The following is a 19039-nucleotide window of genomic DNA, read 5'->3' as shown; positions in this document are numbered from 1 at the left end:
TTTCACTTTCACAGTCAGTGCAAACAAGCAGCTTTTTTTCTTTGTTTGGTCTTTACCTTGACTTCTACTTCCTTCTGTTACTGGAGCAGCACCAGGATCCCACCCTCGTCGCCAGTGTTATATCCTTGGGGCAGCCGGTGTAGGAAGCAATCACTTGAGGCCAGAGAGCAGACAGCTAACCAAAACCTCCATTTTATTTACAGAAACAGAGAGCTCACTCAGCCGGTTGAAACCGGCTGAGCTATCCCTTAATAGTCTAACTCAGTTGCCATAGTAACAAAACCCATGACAACCAAATACACAACAGTATTCTCCATTTCATCTCAGTTGTGTTACGTATAGCCAACATGACGTGATCACTATATGCCTGCTTTCAGCCAGAGAGAGATGGTGTGTGGTTTGGTAAGTATTTATTTATGATTTATATCACATTCTCAGAGTACATGGTGCTACATGAGCTTGATCCAGCACCACTGAAGTCCACAGAAGTTTTGCCATTGACTTTAATGTGGGGCTCAATGAGCCCCCCGTTGGATGAATTGTTGAAAGCAACTAACAGTCTTTGCCAGAAAGAACTTAGTCTATAGAACATGTCACTCTAAAGGGACAAGTTAATTAGTTGCTCTCTGTTATATCCACGCAACTCCATTAACTTCAGAGGGCCTTCAAGGGTATAACTGAAGGGAGAATTTAGCCTTTAATGTTAATGAAGTGCTTTGAATGGATGACAGGCTGTCCAATAGCAGTGACTATTATTAATTAGTGTTATTACTATAGTAGTAACTAGGTTTTACTCTCCTGGAATCTGGGGATCTCTCAAGAAAGTTAAAAGGGAAGAAACTGAGAGACAAAAAGAGAGGAAATTGTGTGTGTGTGTGTGTATATATGAGGGAGAGAGAGAAACTTGTCTGATACAGTGCCCCAGTGTCTGGAGCCCCACATATATTTATGCATATCCTGACTCTAAGATTAGAGAGCATGGTGTTCCTTCTCATTTTTTACATCCATGTGCAGAACGAATTTTGTTATGTACACCAGTATGTGTCACACATCATCTTTATAATGGTGCACATAACAAAATTCATGTGGTTGGGGTGGGGCTGAGGGATTCGGCATGTAGGAGGGGGCTCAGGGCTGGGGCAGGGGGTTGGGTGCAGGGGGAGAGGGCTCCAGCTAGGGGTGAAGGCTTGGGGGGGGGGGCGTTGGGGATGAGGGGATTGGGGTGCGGAAGAGGGCTCAGGGCTGGAGAAGAGGGTGGGGGTGCGGGCTCTGGGGTGGGGACAGGGATGAGGAGTTTGGGGTGCAGGCTGCCCCGGGGCGGCAGTGGCAAGAGAGGACTTCCTCCCCCAGACCTCTCTCAGCCCAGCAGCTTGGGGCCAGGGGAGAGGTGCCTCTCCCCGGCCACAGCAGCTCCAGTGGGGTTGGGCTGGGCCGAGGGAGGGGTGCCTCTCCCCATAGCTCCGGCGGACCTGGGCCAGGGGAGGGCTTCCTCTCCCCTGGCTGCAGCAAGTCCAGGGAAGGTCCATGCTGGGGCTGGCGGGGAGGGGCAGGTCCACATTTGTCACTCTGTCTTGCCATCTTATTAGAAGAATTTTGTGCAAGCATCTGATATGAATACTGTTTAGTCTTTTGGTATGTTTGGTGTAAGTCATCCATGTTTCTAAGTCATATAGAACAGTGGATAAAACACATTTTATAAATACGGATTTTCACTTTAATTGACAATTTGTTATTGTTCTGGGCTCCATCTTGCAAAAGACCAAAGCTCCTGGCTGCTTTGCCGATGCTACTAGTGATCTCAGCATCAAGATCTACACAGCTGGTAACAGTAGAGCCAAGGTAGCAAAATTGGTCAACAACATTCAGATGAATACCCTCTAAGGTGATATCTGGAACTGGTTCTGAAGAGCCTTGGTGCATGATAACAGTCTTCTTCACGCGTAGTGCTGGCCCAAAGATTTTGCATGAATCAGAGAACTTGGTAATAAGATGTTATAGGGCATCAACACTGTGAGCCACAAGAGCTGCATCATCTGCAAACAACGGGTCCCTTATGAAGATCTAATTCACCTTTGTGTTTGCAAGGTTCAGAGCTATGTTAAACAAACTCTAGGATGTCTAGTGCTAAGATAGACACCCCCTCGAACATCACAGCACACATGTTGAAGCAGGTATGAGAAGTAAATATTAAACAATGTAGCAGCCCGTACACAACCCTGCTTCACTCCACTTCAGGTTGTATACGTTAGCTGCAAAATCATCAGAGTAACTTCCCCACCATTTTTGTTGGAGCACTTTTCTGTCTCTGCTATTTTTAAAAAAAAAACAAAAAACCTTTTTTCTTCCAGCTTTTTATTTTTTCAATTTGTTATATTTATTTTTTTGTTCTTCCTCCTCTGAGGAGTTCCCATGTTTATTCCCGAAATCATTAAAAGCTGGAAGGCTGCACTCTGCTTAGAAGGGACATGGTTTACTTAGTTGCATGTCTGCTCACAGGTGAACTATCACTGAAGAAGAGAAGCTTGAACCAGCAAGTTAGTTCCTGGCCCTCAGCCCTGTATATATGAGCTACTATAGAGGCTACTGTCAACACAGGGAGTGAAGAGAGGCGAATTTCAAGGAACTGTCACTGCTTTACCTGTACCCATGGGAACATATTTAAAGTGCACAACAGGGTAGATCTGTGCAGGGCCATCCTTAGGATTGATGGGGCCCTACGCAGTATTATTAAACTGGTGCCCCTATGCCCGACTTGGGGCACAGCCCCCACCCACGTACCCCCAGGAGACCCCCATTCCATTGCTGACACACACTGAGCTTCGTATGTAGCAGATGCTGCAGCAGCCCAGGCTCGCAGTCTGGGGGGGGAGGGATGAGACAGCAAAGGATACGGAGCCGCTCTGCCCTCTGCCCGGTGGAGAGTCACAGTTCCCCACAGAGATCCTGGTACGCTCTCCCCCATGCAGAATGCGCCGCACCGGCACATTCGCCTTTGTGAATACGGCCCCTGCCTAAGGAGACTGCAGTGCATGATGGATGTGCCGGAGCTGACTTGCTCTTACCTGCTGTCCTGATGGTGCCCCAAATTTTCGGGCGCCCTACGCAACTGCGTATGCCTAAGGACGGCCCTGGATCTGTGGTCATTCAGCTTTCCCTGTCCCTACTGTTCACCTCTGCCTTGCATTCTCAGGATTAATCTGCTCCCCCACCTTAACCCCCCAGGTAAAATATATAGGGGTAGGGAAACAGGTACAGTTGGAGGGATAAGAAATATATAAACGGAGCTCTAAAAATAGCTGTATAGACAGCACTTTGGAGTTGTGGCTCAGGCTACAGCACAGGCTCTGAAGCCAACCTGAGCTGCAACTTCAAAGCGCTGTTTACACTGTTATTTTTAGAGTGCTAGCACGAGCCCCACTAGCCCAGTCTGTGGTACTCTGGATGTCCTCAAGAAAAGAGAACCAAAGTTCCTTATTTTTGTTTAGATGTTTTCTGTTCCTTCTGTAGGAGTCACCCACACGAGTGGTTAGGGCAGTGGTGGGCAAACTTTTTGGCCTGAGGGCCACATCAGGGAATAGAGATTGTATGGCGGGCCATGAATGCTCACAAAATTGGTTGGGGTGTGGTAGGGGGTGAGGGCTTTGGCTGGGGTTGTGGGCTCTGGGATGGGGTTGAGTAGTTTGGGGTGTAGGAGGGTGCTCAGGGCTAGGACTGAGGGGTTCGCAGGGCGGGGGGGTGGGGAATCAGGGCTAGGGCAGGGGTGCGGGAAGGGGTGCAGGTTCTGGCTGGGGATGCGGGCTCTGGGATGGGGCTGGGGAAGAGGAGTTTGGGGTATAGGAGGGTGCTCTGGACTGGCATAGAGGGATTTGGAGGGCGGGAGGGAGATCAGGGCTGGGGCAGGGGATTGGGGCATGAGGGGTGCTCAGGGGTGCAGGCTCCGAGCGGCGCTTACCTCAAGCGGCTCCCAGAAGCAGTGGCATATCCCTTCTCTGGCTCCTATGTGGAGGCGTGGCCAGGTGGCTCTGCACACTGCCCCATCCGCAGGCACCGCCACTGCAGCTCCCACTGGAGCGCGTAGGAGCCCGAGTGGGGCCATGTGGCTGCTTCTGGGAGCCGCATGGTGCGGCCCCCAACCTAGCGCCCCAGCTGCAGTGCTTGAGTGGGGCAAGCCCCAGACCTCACTCTCCAGCAGGAGCTCGCAGGCCGGCTTAAAATGGCTCACGGGCCACCCCCGGGTTAGGGTATATGACCTTGGTGCTCAGGGCTGGTTTTAGGGCGATACATCCGATTCCCCCGAATCGGGCCCCACGCCCCTAAGGACTCTCTGCCGCCGTGCCTCCAAAAGCACCGGCGGCCAATACAGCTGCCGCCGAAATCCTGACGCTGTCTTTGGTGGCAGCTCGATCGCTGCCGCGGCAGAAGGACCCTCCACTGCCATGCTGCCGAAGGCACCGGCAGCTAATTGAGCTGCCACCTAAGTCCCGCCACTGTCTTCGGCGGCAGCTCTTTCAAATCGGGCCCCGCCGTGCCTAAAGCCGGCCCTGTTGGTGCTGATGATACATACCTATTACCGTGGCAACCTGCCAGTCAATTTCTGTTTAAAATTTAATAGCCTCTCCCATTTGTAAAGACATTAACTGGCATTCTTGCCATAGTATTTCTTCTCTACTAATTTTCTGGCATATAGCTCTTCTGTAGCTACTTCAGGGTTAATTGGCTTTTGCTCAAGGAGTCTGTTAGATGTTGACACTAAAAAGTTTTTCCTTCTGCCCATTAGTCTCTGAACTGGTGATCTTAATAAAGCTGTGAGGTGTGTTGCAATATGCTAACAATGCTAATTATAGACCCCTTGAACATGTTGGGGTTTTGTTGTTGTTATCAAGTTCTTTGCATCTGTACTAACTTTTCCGCTAACCTGTTGGACTGTGCATAGTTAGGGCTTGACCGTGGTGTGCCTGAACGACAGATCAAAGAGAACTGCCAGAATGAACCACTTGTGAATTGTGGGCCATTATCTGTTATTAACTCATGTAGAGTCCCATGGTGAAAAAACTGTAATTTACATTATGTTATTACATTGTTGCTCAATGTGGTATGAAACAGCTCAATTGAAAAAAGGAAAAAAAAAAAAAAAAGACTGGTAGTGCACCAATGAGATAATCTTTTCCATGTAATGCAAATAGATGTTTGACCAAAGGTGATAAAAACTTTAATTTAGTTCTAGTAGTTCTTTCACATTCTGTTGCCTGCCTCTGAGACTGTCATAGAAGCATAGAGTATTAGGGTTGGAAGAGACCTCAGGAGATCTACTATTGCATGTAGCAGTGTAGATGATTTAACCTTTTTTGGTCTTCTTCAGTATTGCCAGCTTCCAGAAAAACCACTGCTATTGCCAGGGCCGGCTTTATGACCCGCAGGGCCCGATTCTCGGCGGCTGCGGGGGGTCCGGTCCAGGTTTTCCGTGGCACTGGACCCCCCGCCATTGAAATGCCGCCAAAGACCCCTGGAGTGGACCCCCCGCCACCAAAATGCTGCCGAAGACCCCCGCAGCGGGGCCTTCTTAGGTGCAGGTGCGGGGCCCTCTTAGGCGCGGGGCTTGATTCCGGGGAATCGGGGGAATGGGCCTAAAGCCAGCCCCGGCTATTGCAACCACCTATTCCAGTTCTCTGCCAGTTTTCCTTCAAGATTCAATGATTCAGGTGGCTTCACTGCCTCTTAGGCAATCAGCGGAGAGACTGCAACTGATAATAGGTGCTAAAAAAGATCAATTCTCCAGTATTTATTGACCCATAACCAGGGCCCTACCAAATTCACAGTCCATTTTGGTCAATTTCATGGTCATAGGATTTTACAAATTGTAAATTTCATGATTTCATTTTAGTTTTCTTCTGACACTATGTATAATGGCTAGCAACCAGGAGTGTTGATAAGAGACTTATCTTTATTGCCTCACCCCAGTCACATGACATGGATTAGGGTTACATAAGGGCAATGCTCCTGTCACATGCCAGTATCCACTGATTCCTGTTGCTACTGGTACAGCTCGTACCTGTTGTCTTGGGGGCAGGGGGCATGTCTCCCTTTCCCTCCACCATTTTTACAGGCTGTCTCCCATTCAGTCACTGCAGTGTTTTTCCATTACTCTCTCCCTCTGTAATCTTTGATGTCCCCTTGTTCTGGAAGCTGCAACTTTTCTCCCTGTGGTTTTTCTCTCTCATATCCCTCCCATGTGGGGTGTTTTTCCTTTCTTCCCCATCTAGGGTTATCTTTCTTTTCCTTGTCTCTGGATCTCACTGTTTCTTCCTTTCTCCCCATGCCCCTTGGTTGTTCCCCCCTTGTGTTCCTCCTTCCTGTCTCCCTAACTCCCCTCAAGGAAGTTGCTTTCTTTGCTTAAGGTTGATGGGGTCTGGTAACACTCTGAGGTTCCACTGAAACACTTAGAGCAGTGGTTCTCAACCTTTCCAGACTACCATATCCCTTTCAGGAGTCTGCTTTGTCTTGCATACCCCCAAGTTTCACCTGACTTAAAAATGACTTGCTTACAAAATCAAACATAAAAATACAAAAGTGTCACAGTGCACGATTACTGACAAATTGCTCACTTTTTCATTTTTACCATATAATTATAAAATAAATCAATTGGAATATGAATATTGTACTTACATTCAGTGTTTAGTACTGTATATGGAACAGTATAAACCAGTCATTGTCTGTATCAAATGTTAGCTTTGCACTGACTTTGCTAATGCTTTTTATGTAGCCCATTGTAAAACTAGGTAAGTATCTAGATGAGCTGATGTACCCCATGGAAGACCTCTGTGTACCCCCAGTGGTACACGTACCCTTGTTGGAGAACTACGGACTTAGTGTAAGGGCAACAAGGGTAGCGGAAAGGCAAACTCTGGCAGCTACAGCAGTGGCTCCTTGTGGCAGAATGAGAGAATTGTAGGCAAAAAAATCCCTTCTATGATGCTCATATCATCTGAGCGTTCCATAAACATTAATGAATTTACCTTCAAAACAACCCTGTGAAGAAGGGAAGTATAATTATCTCCATTTTATAAGTAGGGGCACTGATAGGTACTGGGAAGATAAGTGACTTGTCCAAAGTCATAAACCTCAGGTATAGATTTCAGATCTCCTAAATCCCAGTGCAGTGCTTTGGCCAAAAGACCATTCTTAATCTCTGTTACCAGGCCTGTATGGAATTGGGCTTCTCTTTTCTCCCAGTGTCCATGATCACGGAAGTGTCCAAAAGGATATATATTGTAATTGCTGTGTTTTTTTCCATTTCTGTTCTGTTTCATCAGGACATGCAGTATGCAACTACTGGACAATTTTCCATGGACCTGCACTACAAATCTGAAAGCACTGTTGCGTCTTTTCCCTTGTTATTCCTTATGCATGGAACAAGCTCCCCATAAAAATCCATCAAGCTATCACAGTGACCCCCTTCAAATTCCTGGTTGAAACTCTCCTCTGTCATGATTCTATGAATGTCTCTTACAGTGGTTAGGCAGCTGAGGTGCTGTGACTGCTAATTATCATGTTGACCAGCTGTGTCACTATTTCCTTGTGCTCCCTCTGTCTGTTTTCTCTTGTCTTATACTTAGATTGTAAGCTCTTTACGGCAGGGGCCATCGCTTTGTACAGTGTTTAGCACCATGAGAAAACAATGCCATTGACAGAAGAGCTCAGTATTGGAACAGAAAGTTTGTTTGCATCAATGGGAAATACATGACATGGTTTCCTGTTTCCATGGGAGTTCGGCAAGGATGTGTCCTGTCACCATCATTGTTCAATATTGGCATTGATTGGTTGATGAATAAGCTCAAGGAGACAGCTGTCAGTGGTACTAAGCTAAAAACCATTATGCTTTGACATTTCAAATATGAAAAAGTTCCATTATATTGTCTAATTGGCTAAGTTTGGTGAATCACTGTAGCTGATAGCCAGTCTGGTTGGGCAAGAAGCAAGATGATTTGGTCCAGATAAAATTAAGTCCCTCACCATTACCATCAAGCAGCTTCTAACTCCAAATTACAACCAGTGTAGTATTAACCTGTCTGGATGGGATATTGAGCAGATGGCAACTGTCAAATACTTGGGAAGCATCACAGATAGTCCTGGAGGATGCTCAAAAGATGTGGCTGCTCATTTAGCAGTAGCTGCTGCCATGTTTCAGGCCCTTCTGTGGCCTCTGTGGTGATATTGTGGTATCAGGCTTGCTACAAAGTTGTGGCTGTATAGAACCACACTTTTACCAATTTTACTGTACCTCAGTGAAACCTGGGTGCTGAGGAAAAGTGAAGAGCACCAGATTTGTGCTCCTGTTTCTGATTCTTCTCATCTTCATCAGCTGCTCCATGTTAAATGGCAGGACAAGATCAGCAATGAGGATATGTGTAACTGAACTCACCAACCACCTCCATCAGCACTGACTCGGTTTCTGTGGCTTTCTTCGTACAGACTAGTTCTTAGGATGAAAGATCAATGAAATATGAAGTGTGTTCAGTTTACTAAGGCATGCTGCTATGCAGTCAGTGATTGCATGGTCACCAAAAGTTTTGGTAGTGCTGTAAGATCGCAAATGCCAGATGTAGACTGAACATCCAGCTAGATTGTTTTAAAGACCTAGCTAGAGATCAATCCGGGTGGCACTTGGAGGCTACATCCCTTTGGAATTTGCCATGATGATGATAACAACACAGTGGGGCTTTGGCCAGTGCTACTACTACTGCTAATGATTATGATGTTGATGTCCCATTAGAAAAACCTGTACTCAGAAGACTTAGAAAATATTTTTTTCCTTCTGGTAAATATAACAGTTGAAAAGAGACTGGGACGGGGCACCCTTCAACATCAGAAATCCGTGAAAGAGCAGTTGAATTACCTTGAAACCAGCAGCATAAACGAGTGAATCGTATAATGTGGTAGATTTCATCTGAGCCTTGCCACTGCTGTGATCTCTTGTGTCTCTCCTATATTTCTTTACTTGTACTTCAGGCCCACACTGTTGATCTTAGTTTGTCTGTGCAGTCATAGCACCCTCTACTGCCTCTTAGGCAATCTGCAGACAGACTGCAACTGCTATTAGGTGCTGAAAAAGATCAATTCTCCAATATTTATTGACCTATAACTAGGGCTCTACCAAATTCACATTCCATTTTGGTCAATTTCAGTCAGAATTTTAAAAATAGTAAAGTTCATGATTTCAGCTATTTTAAATCTGAAATTTCACAATGTTGTAATTGTAGGGGGCCTGACCCAGAAAGGAGTTGGGGGGGGGGAGGGGTCAAATGGCTATTGTACGTGGGGGGCGGTTTCTGGTACTGCTTGCTACTCTTACTTCTGTGCTGCTGCTGGCGGCAGTGCTGCCTTCAGAACTATGCAGCTGGAGAGTGGTGGCTGCTGGTCTGGAGCCCAGCTCTGAAGGCAGAGCCACCGCCAGCAGCAGTGCAGAAGTAAGGATGGGATGGGATGGTATTGCCACCCTTATTTCCAGGCTGCTGCCTGAAGAGCTGGGACCTCAGTCAGCAACCGCCACTCTCCGGCCGCCCAGCTCTGAAGGCAGTGCAGAAGTAAGGGTGGCAATACTGCAAGCCCCCCACCCCCAATAACCTTGTGACCCCTCCTGCAACTTCCTATTGGGTCAGGATCCCCAATTTGAGAAACACTGGTCTTCCCTGTGAAATCTGTATAGTATAAGGTAAAAACACACAAAGGACCAGATTTCACATGGGCGGGGAGGGAGACCAGATTTCAGAGTCTGTGACGTGTTTTTCATGGCCATGAATTTAGTAGGGCCCTACCTATAATTCTAAGGCGTTGTTGTTGTGTAATTTTTTTCTCATGAGAACAGCTTGGATCATTTTACCATTAAAAAATTAGGTGCTGACCCTAGAGGAAACTTCATCTCTGGGTGTGGGACTGTACACTCAGAGGTTTATCCATCTGAGCTAAAATATTTGGCATGCTTCTTCTTTTTTTTTTTCCCCATGCATTGGTGAAGAATTATTTCTTCAATATCCATTGTCAGGCCCGTGAAGACCAAAAGACAAAGTTTGTCAGTTTCTGAGCTTTCTTAGAAATATGAAAAAGCACTAGATCAAATTTCACTTCCTGCAGAGAACCCTACAATTATAGCTGAACCAATGTAGGACTGACAGGAAATTTCCACTCTTCAGAATTTTGACCTTAGTCAACAACTACAAGTATTATGGATGGAAAGTGCCCTTTCTCTCCACCCTAATACACTTTGTTTTCACTTAGCCATTTATTGTACAAGGCTAAGAGTCTTACCCTTTTCATATTCTGAAGTTAATTTGTCATTCCCTGAAACTATAACCAGTCATTCTCAGACATAACCCAAAATCCTTTCCATAGCACTTCAGAGAAAGTGTCATATTGGGCAGGATTTTATGTCCTTTAGTGTCAATTAGCATTAGCTGGGGCACGTGGCTTGTGGGGGGAGGCTGAGGGAACTCGGCTTGTTTGGTGTGCAGAAGAGAAGAATGAGGGGGGATCTGGTGGCAGCCTTTGGCTACCTGAGGGGGGTTTCCTGGGAGGATGGAGCTGGACCGTTCTCAGTGGTGGCAGAGCGGTGGTCTCGGGTTGCAGCGGGGGAAGTCTGGATTGGATGTTCGGAGGAACTGTTTCACTGGGAGGGTGGTGGAGGACTGGAGTGGGTTGCCTAGGAAGGTGGTAGGGTCTCCATCCTTGGAGGTTTTTGGGGCCTGGCTTGATGAAGCCCTGGCTGGGATGATTTAGTTGGGGTTGGTCCTTCTTTGAGCAGGGGGTTTGATTAGATGACCTCCTGAAGTGTCTTCCAACCCTAATCTTCTATGATTCTTCTATGAACTTGGCAAATTTACTTCAATATAATTGGAACAGGGAATAAGTGCTTGTTCATGACCCATCATCCGTATAGACTACTTTTGGTAATTCCCTTGTGGACACACTTTATGAATAGTTTTTATAAGTAACACCATAGTATTGTCCTGCAAAGAGTGTAATAAACATATGAATGGTTGGTTGTTGGTGTAGCTGTGTTGGTCCCAGGATATTACAGGGACAAGGTAGCTTGAAAACTTCTCTTTCACCAACAGAAGTTGGTCCAAGATATTAGCTCACCTACCTAGACTCTCTAATATGAATGTCTTATGTACTGGTCTGTCCATTCAGAAGCTCTTTTTGATGAAACATTTATATGGAGAGTTCAGACTGGAAAGGGAAATGGGTGCTGGCAGTGGGATCAGTGGAGAGCAGGGTTAGGAAAAACAGCATTGTGGGTAAGGTACAGAGAGGATTACAATTGGAAATGAAAAAGATAAGTGGTGTTCTTCAAGTTCCTGAATAAATCAAGTTCTCCTCACTTGAGAAGCCAGAATGAGATGCCACCATCGTTATTCATTATTGGTCCCGATCCCCTCATATTGTAAGTATGAGCACACTTGATCTACTAGGCTCCAGTCTGAACTGCCCTTCAGTGCAAAAATGCACCCAAGCCTTCTGCTAGGCTCCTTGGGCTTGGCTTAGCTCCCTTCACTGGAGAAAAAAATAAGTGGGGATAACCTGTGCATTCACCATCCACTTGTGGTGCCAATGAGGTCACTCACAATACATTATGCAAACCTTTGTAACATGATCATCCCTTTCCTTTCTTACATGTTTTCATCAGCAGTAAAATAGTTAACAATGCTGACATTTATATTATCATTATTGGGCTCTGAGTAAACATCTCATGGAAATGAAGTGGGGCAGTTCACACTTCTCAGAGATTTTGTTTCAGGAGGTTTGCAAACTCACATAGCACTTCATTAGTTACACTTGACTCATGTAATCATTCTATATGTGTTCTCCTCCTGACCATAAGAGACCTCCATGTCCCCCTTTGTCTTCCCAACTCAAACCATGAGTTCTGGACTGGGAATCAGGAGATCTATGTTCAATTCCCAGCTCACTGCAGACTTGCTGAGTGATGCTAGCCAAATCCCTCATCTCCTCTGTGCCTCAACTTCCCCATTTGTCAAATGGGAATAATAATGGTTCCCTACATCAGAGGAGTGTTAGAAGGCTAAACTCCCTGGACATTTATATGGATGCTGAGAATCTCCACTTACTTTAGTAAAGCTTATCAAAAAATGTGAGAAGGATACAATCCTTTATGCTTCAGGATACAACCCACCTCCACTTTATAGGGCTTAGAAACTTTCAGGTAGGAAGAGGTTATGACATAACTCAAGGGTGGGCAAACTACAGCCCACGGGCCACATCTAGCCCACCAGCCGATTTAATCCGGCCCTCGAGCTTCCACTGGGGAGCAGGGTGTGGGGCTTGCCCTCCTCCTGTGCTCCAGCTGGGGAGTGGGGTCTGTGGCTGCTCCGTCTGCGCGTGCGTGCCACGGCTCTGCGCTGCTCCCGGAAGCAGTGGCATGTCCCCACTCCAGCTCCTATGTTTAGTGGCAGCAAGGGGGCTCTACATGCTGCCCCCACCCCAAGCGCAGCCCCCAATGGGAGCTGCAGGGGCAGTGCCTGTGGACAGGGCAGCGCACAGAGCTGCCTGGCTGCGCCTCTGCGTAGGACCCGGAGGGAGGACAAGCTGCTGCTTCCAGGAGCTGCTTGAGGTAAGTGCCTCCTGGAGCCCCAACCCACTGTCCCAGCCCTGATCCCCCCTCCTGCTCTCCAAATCCCTTGGTCCCAGCCTAGAGCACCCTCCTACATCCCAAATCCCTCATCCCCAGCTCAGAGCCTGCACCCCCAGCTGGAGCTCTCAAACCCCCTGCACCCCAAACTCATTTCTGGCCCCACCCCAGAGCCTGCACCCTGAGCCAGAACCCCCCCCCCCGTACCCTAACTCTCTGCCCCAGCCCTGATCCCTCTCCTGCCCTCTGAACCGCTTGGCCCAGCCTGGAGTACCCTCCTACACCCCAAATCCCACAGCTCCAGAGCCATCAGTTCCTGATATAGCCCTTACCCCCATCCCAGCATCCTGAATGTCTCATTTCTGGCCCCAGCCCAGAGCCTGCACATCCAGCCAGAACCCTCACCCCCTTCTACACCCCAACCCCAATTTTGTGAGCATTCATGGCCTGCCATGCAATTTCCATTCCCAAAAAGTTTGCCCACCCCACTCATAACTGCTTATTTCCTGCACCCTTCTCTGAAGCATCTGGCATTGTAGAGGTGCCAGTTTCCATTGGCTGTATTCCTGGAGATTTCATCACATGACAGTCTAGTAATCTTTAATTCCGGGAGACTCCAGTCCAAGCCTGGAGGGTTGGCAACCCCAGGACCAGCTGCCTGAGGCATGGCACTGCTGGGTGGATACCAGGACGCTGCCTGCAGATAAAGGGGCCAGCGGAGCAGCCCTGCCCCCGCAGCGCCCCCCGGCCCGAGACAGCTCAAAGTGGGGGGGCGCACCCGGCGGCTCCCCAGGACCCCAGCCGGGCTGACAGGGAGACGCCCGGGGCCGAGGCTGCAGCGCCGCGGGACAGACTCAGGCGGGGCCCGTAGCACAGGCCCCCAGGCGCTCTCCCGCCCTCAGGCGGCGCCCGGGGGGGGAGGGGCAGCAGGGAGCAGCGGCCCCGCCCCGCCCCGCCCCGCCCCGCCCCGCCCCGCGCTCCATGGCCGCGCGCTCGGAGCGGCTCTTCCGGTTCCGGGGCAGGCGGCGGCGGCGGGTCGGCGCGATGGTGCTGCTGGAGAGCGAGCAGGTGCGGGCCGGGCCGAGCCGCCGTCCCCGGGGCTGCCCCGGGCTCTTCCCGCTCCATGGGTCGGGGGCTGCCGGGCGCCCCTTCGGCCCCTGTCCGGCCGAGCCGAGCCGCGGCGCTCCCGTGCGGGTCCCCGCGGGTCCCCGCCGCTCAGTGGCCGCTGGACACGCTCCGCGGGGCACGGGCTCCCCTGCCCTGCCGATAAGCCCCAGGGCCGGCAGGGCTCCGGGCCTCGCCTAAGAGCCCGGGGCAGCGGCTGCGGCTAGTCGGTCTGGCTGCCGGCAGCGGTTGCTTGGAAGCTGCGGCCCGGCCCTTAGTGCCGCTTTCACCGTCTGCGGGGCTGGTTTTCCCCGGGCGTTGCGCCCAGCAGGGACCAGTGACAACAGTGGGGGCGGCCTGACTTTCAGGTTCTCTCCTGCCAGCAAATTGCGGTTCTGCTTGATGTGCAAACGCTCAAGAAAGCGTCTAAATCGAGCTGAAGTGTCTTCCTCGGACTTTAAAACTAAACTTTTATAAAAGAGCACAGTAATGCTAATACGGATGCCACTAACTTCTAGATTTTACAAAACGTTGATAAAGACTGTTCCCAACAGGGCTACTTTAAATAGCTTAGGTCCCTCTGTCTTTTGGGTGAAGGAAGCTATATAAATATTTCTTCATACAACACCTACACTGGTTTAATCCATGCAAATTCTGTGTATAAATTGCTGGGACGCATTGTGTTGTAAGAATGCTACTTTAATGAGACATCTGTCGTTAATTACATTGAGAATGGCAGTATTTGCCACCTAGCAGAAAACTTTCCTGTCTATTGACCCCCCCCCCCTTCCAGTCTTAACCAGAGATGGGTCTCTTCTTTCATTTACAGTTCTTGACAGAACTAACAAGGCTTTTTCAAAAATGCAGAACCACAGGGAGTGTTTACATAACACTGAAAAAATGTAAGTATCAGTGCCTTTATATTTGATTTAAATGGACAGTGTTCCTTTAATCCAAGTTCTCCTGTTCCTAATACCGTTATCACTAAATGAGAATTTAAAAAATCCAGTTTTAGCGATTTATGCTCTTTGTATACTTTTTGCATTTCTCTCAGCTTAGGCAAAGAAAAGTCAAGTCATTTCACTTTCAAATTGTTAGTGATGCACTGTTTGAAATTTAAACATTGCAATGAAATATTGAACAGCTGTCACTGGAACTTTTTAAAAGAGATATTATGGAAATTTTATTTCTCAGATTTATAAATGCTGTAGAGAGGAGGTGAACTGGACCAGCAAAATAGCTCACTACTACCCGTTCCTGAGGGGAGGCATATGCTGCGTAGCTTCAGGGTATATAACCTGTGCAGAAAAATCTTTGATATGGTGTCTTGGATTCCAAATTGCTTTTACAAGCAAGTGGTATACAGGTTGTTGGTGGTGGTGGTGGTTGGCATCCTCTTGATGCACTGAGATTTTGGAAAAATTTATCGGTTTTAATAAAATCTGGATAAACAGATTACGACATGCCTTGTGTTTTCAATACAGATGATGGTCGAACAAAACCCATTCCACGTAAGGGCCATGTGGAAGGTTTTGAGCCAGCGGACAATAAATGTCTTCTGAGAGCAACGGATGGGAAGAAAAAGATTAGCACAGTGGTAAGTAGCAAATCTGGGTCAGAGAGAGCATGCAAACTCGTTTGTTCCTGAAATAATTGCCTGCATCATTCAGGCTGAAGGCCAACTTTAGCTCATGTAGCATTATCTGGAATTTCTACATGTGGTGAATAAACCATCAGTGTCAGGTCTGAGAGCAGTCACAGCTTGGGCATATGACAATAGCATGGGCATTTGGATGCTGGAGATACGGGGCTCAGTGTTCCTTAGAGAGTTTGAATGTGCTGTGGGAGAACTTGAATGAATGTCACAAATGAATGAAAAGGAATCTGAAAAGAGTATATTATGTTGAAAAACTAGCCAGGATAATTTAGTCTGTAATATAGACAAAGTGGAAGGCACTGGAATAATCTAGGGTGACCAGACAGCAAACATGAAAAATCAGGACAGTGGGTAATAGGCTATGTAAGAAAAAGACCCTAAAATCGGGACATCTGGTCACCCTAGAATAAGCCGATGTAATTGGCTTGGGACTTTACAGTGAGGATTGTTCACTGTTTGAAGTTTGTAGATTTGTAGAGGAAATGCTACCCTTTTACTGAGAGGTGACTTAAATTGGTGGTGGTAGGAGGGGGAATAGTCCTCCAAAAAACTAGATCTGTTACCGAGAGTACTTTCCTGTTACCCCTCCACATGTGGTCTCTGAACCTATTTTGATGCCAACTCTTCATGAGATTGAATGTGATCACTTGATCAGACATAAGTGCTGCTAGGTGGGACCTGGTGTTTAACTGACAGGCAAACGTCTATTGAAATGTTTAGTCCTAGGATAAAATGTTTCCTGTATTTTATGCTTAACATCCGAATTTGCTTTTCACAGGTAAGCTCAAAGGAAGTAAACAAATTCCAGATGGTAAGTTTCCTATGTTCTCTCTTATCTTCTTTTTGTTCTTCTGTATTGTAAGGAGGAATATTCGATAATTTAAGATAAGCCATGGAAAGCTACAAATCATTCTTCTAGCTCTTTCACATCTCTCAATGGGTTGGTTGGTTAAATATTTAAGTTATAGGACAGATGCTTCCATATCTTGGTATGTATATGGTCTTTCCATTTGCATGACATTCTCCAAAGCATCTTATTTAACTCGTGTGTCCTTGTGAGGAAGAAAAGAGTGGTTTCCTGATGAGTTTGAACATTCTGTAAAAAGGAGCTGTGTGGAAATATAGGTTATCTAAAATGGAGATTTTGTAAACTTTTATTTTTTACTCCAGTGCACTGCCTCTGAGTATTTGGTCTATCTTAAAGATGCTTATTTCATGATTGCAGGCCTATTCCAACCTGTTGAGAGCTAACATGGATGGCCTGAAGAAGAAAGACAAGAAAAGCAAAAATAAGAAAAGTAAAGCAACCCAGTGATGGAACATAACGACTTTCCATTACTGCAAGACTTGCATTCTAGCCTTCAAAGTCCATTTTTTCCTAAGTCAACACTTTCTTTTGGCGGTAGAATACTGAGATGTGAACAATACCTTCACTTAAATAAAATGAAAATAAAAGGTAGTTTCTGTAGATTGTTATTTGGCAGGAATATTCACAAGATTAGACTGAAACCTCTTCACTCTCAGCTGCCATGTTTTGTTACACAGGATAGTCTGTAAACTGTTTTGGGGGATGCAAGGGGTGGTCACAAGGGCAAAGTAAGAGTAGATCTTAAGTAGTGAATGAAAGCCTAATTCTGTAGATAAGCCCCATGTAAACTAAGTAGGGAAGTTGAGAATTAGTGGGAGCGTTGACTTTTTTTCTATTTTAGCTTCTAGAAGTGGTTGGAGGTTAAGAGGTCATGACCAAAAGAAGCAAGTCCTAGAACTTCATGTTACAATTGCAATGACTGCTTTAGTAAAAGTCTCATTCTTATGAATGTGTTCAGGGATTTGGTGCTTCTTACTTTGAATGGTTATATTGCTACCACTCTGAAAATTGTAAATATAGTATCTTGATGCTTTGTTGTGAAACAGTAATATTTGCTTGTTCCTATTAAACAATCAGAAGTGCATTTGGTTGAAATGACTACTGTAATTGTATTGGTCTTTAGTGAATGATTAGTCTGATCATACGCTAGTCCATGTTTGCAGTGGGGATCCAAGCAGCCAGTTACACAGGTCTTGTACTACTTACAAGTAGTGATACAGGCATGAGAACCCCTCCTTCTGCACATACATAGTGATCTTCTGTACTTGTATAAATAGGTATGGAATCTTCTTGTAGCAGTCTGAGCTGTCTATAATTTCTGTTCTAAAAAACTAGTGGCCTCTTCCCCGGTCACTCTTTGCTGAAGGTAAAGTTTGATAGCAGCATGTAGGAGGGTCATAGTAAGGCTAGCTATGTAATAAAGGGGCAGAGACTGCAGCACTGGAAAGTTCACTTGAGTACAGGACTAAGATGGCATACCATAAGCAGCTTAAAGAAAGGCACTGTATACCTATGTAGTCAAACCAAATGCTGTACTTGTGCTAGGGTCAATGAAACTCTCAGAATGGGGAAAGCTGCTGGACTTTAGGGTGGCAAAACTCCCCCCTCCCCCCCAAACAAAAGACAAAATTAAGCAATCCTGTAAATAAAGTTGTACCCTTAATTATAAGGGGAACTGGGATGAATGTCTATATTATCATACCACTTAGGAGCCCCAGTTGTGGAACAGGATCAAGGTCTGGTAGGCACAATGCAAACTAAGAATACAGTCTCTGCCCCAAAGAGCTTACAGTCGAAGAAGTTAGGATTGCCTAAACCTTTCTATCCTAAGATCCTGTTCTTACTTAACATTGCTAACCTTTTGGGCTTGAATTTTCCATGTTGGGGTTCTGCTTGGGCTGTCGGGTTTTTTTTTGGTGGGGAAAGTTACAGCTAACACAATTTAGCTGTTTCTGAAACTGTGGTTTAAGAAAGATTCTTAGTTTCTCAGTGGAATAGTTTTAGCACTTCCATAGTGTGGAGTAAGGACTTGAAGCTTTGCAGGTGGTGGGGATCAGAGAGGTGTCTTACGTTGTCCTGGAGAAATTTCACCCATCCTTGATTGTGTTATAGTAGGGCTGTCAAGTGACTAATTGTGCTGTTAATAGAAAAGCATTTATTTAAATATTTTTGGATGTTTTCTACATTTTCAAATATATTAATTTCACTTACAACACAGAATACAAAGTGTATGGTGGTCACTTTATATTTGTTTTTTATTACAAATATTTGCACTGTAAAAAACAGTATTTTTCAATTCACCTAATACAAGTACTGTAGTACAAGCTCCTTATCATGAAAGTTGAACTTACAAATGTAGAATTGGGAAGAAAAAAATAACTGCATTCAAACATAAGTTTTTTCTTCCCAATTCTACATTTGTAAGTTCAACTTTCATGATAAGGAGCTTGTACTACAGTACTTGTATTAGGTGAATTGAAAAATACTATTGTTCATTGCAAATGTATATAGAATACAAGGTTTACAGTGCTCACTTTATATTTGTGTTGTAATTGAAATATATTTGAAAATGTAGAAAAAAGCCACAATATTCAATACATTTCAACTGGTATTTTGTGTATCAGTGCAATTAAAACTCCAATTAATTGATTCATTTTTTCATTTAATTGCCTGAGTTAACTGTGAATAACTGATAGCCCTAGTTATAAGCCTCTAACAATCACCACTGGACATGCTTAGAGGCATGTTAGCAAAATTCCTTAAGTAT

At 46.1% G+C, this 19039-nt stretch overlaps 1 protein-coding gene across 2 annotated transcripts; it reads left to right on the top strand.

Annotated features, from left to right (window-relative positions):
- Window positions 1–316: 316 nt before the first annotated feature.
- Window positions 317–17370, top strand: SRP14 (signal recognition particle 14). 2 transcript variants are annotated; one of them, XM_045012300.1, is made up of 5 exons: window positions 317–402; window positions 14577–14649; window positions 15232–15344; window positions 16183–16215; window positions 16630–17370. In XM_045012300.1, exons 1-5 carry the CDS (start codon window positions 364–366, stop codon window positions 16717–16719), a joined length of 348 nt encoding a protein of 115 aa, XP_044868235.1. In that variant the 5' UTR covers window positions 317–363; the 3' UTR covers window positions 16720–17370. The 2 variants fall into 2 exon arrangements, with proteins under 2 accessions (XP_044868235.1, XP_044868234.1); XM_045012299.1 differs by lacking the exon at window positions 317–402 and adding an exon at window positions 13579–13711.
- Window positions 17371–19039: the final 1669 nt, after the last annotated feature.

Source organism: Mauremys mutica, chromosome 4, assembly GCF_020497125.1.
Source record: "Mauremys mutica isolate MM-2020 ecotype Southern chromosome 4, ASM2049712v1, whole genome shotgun sequence".
Lineage (NCBI taxonomy): Eukaryota > Metazoa > Chordata > Testudines > Geoemydidae > Mauremys > Mauremys mutica.
The sequence above is the reverse complement of the archived record's forward strand: the minus strand, read 5'-3'. Positions and strand labels throughout refer to the sequence as shown.

Excerpts from the sequence above, each read along its gene's own strand:
- SRP14 (XM_045012299.1), top strand. The coding sequence starts at position 13,625 with ATGGCCGCGCGCTCGGAGCGGCTCTTCCGGTTCCGGGGCAGGCGGCGG. Across the intron at positions 14,650-15,231 it reads TTACATAACACTGAAAAAAT|ATGATGGTCGAACAAAACCC; the intron begins GTAAGTATCAGT and ends TTTTCAATACAG. Across the intron at positions 16,216-16,629 it reads AAGTAAACAAATTCCAGATG|GCCTATTCCAACCTGTTGAG; the intron begins GTAAGTTTCCTA and ends TCATGATTGCAG.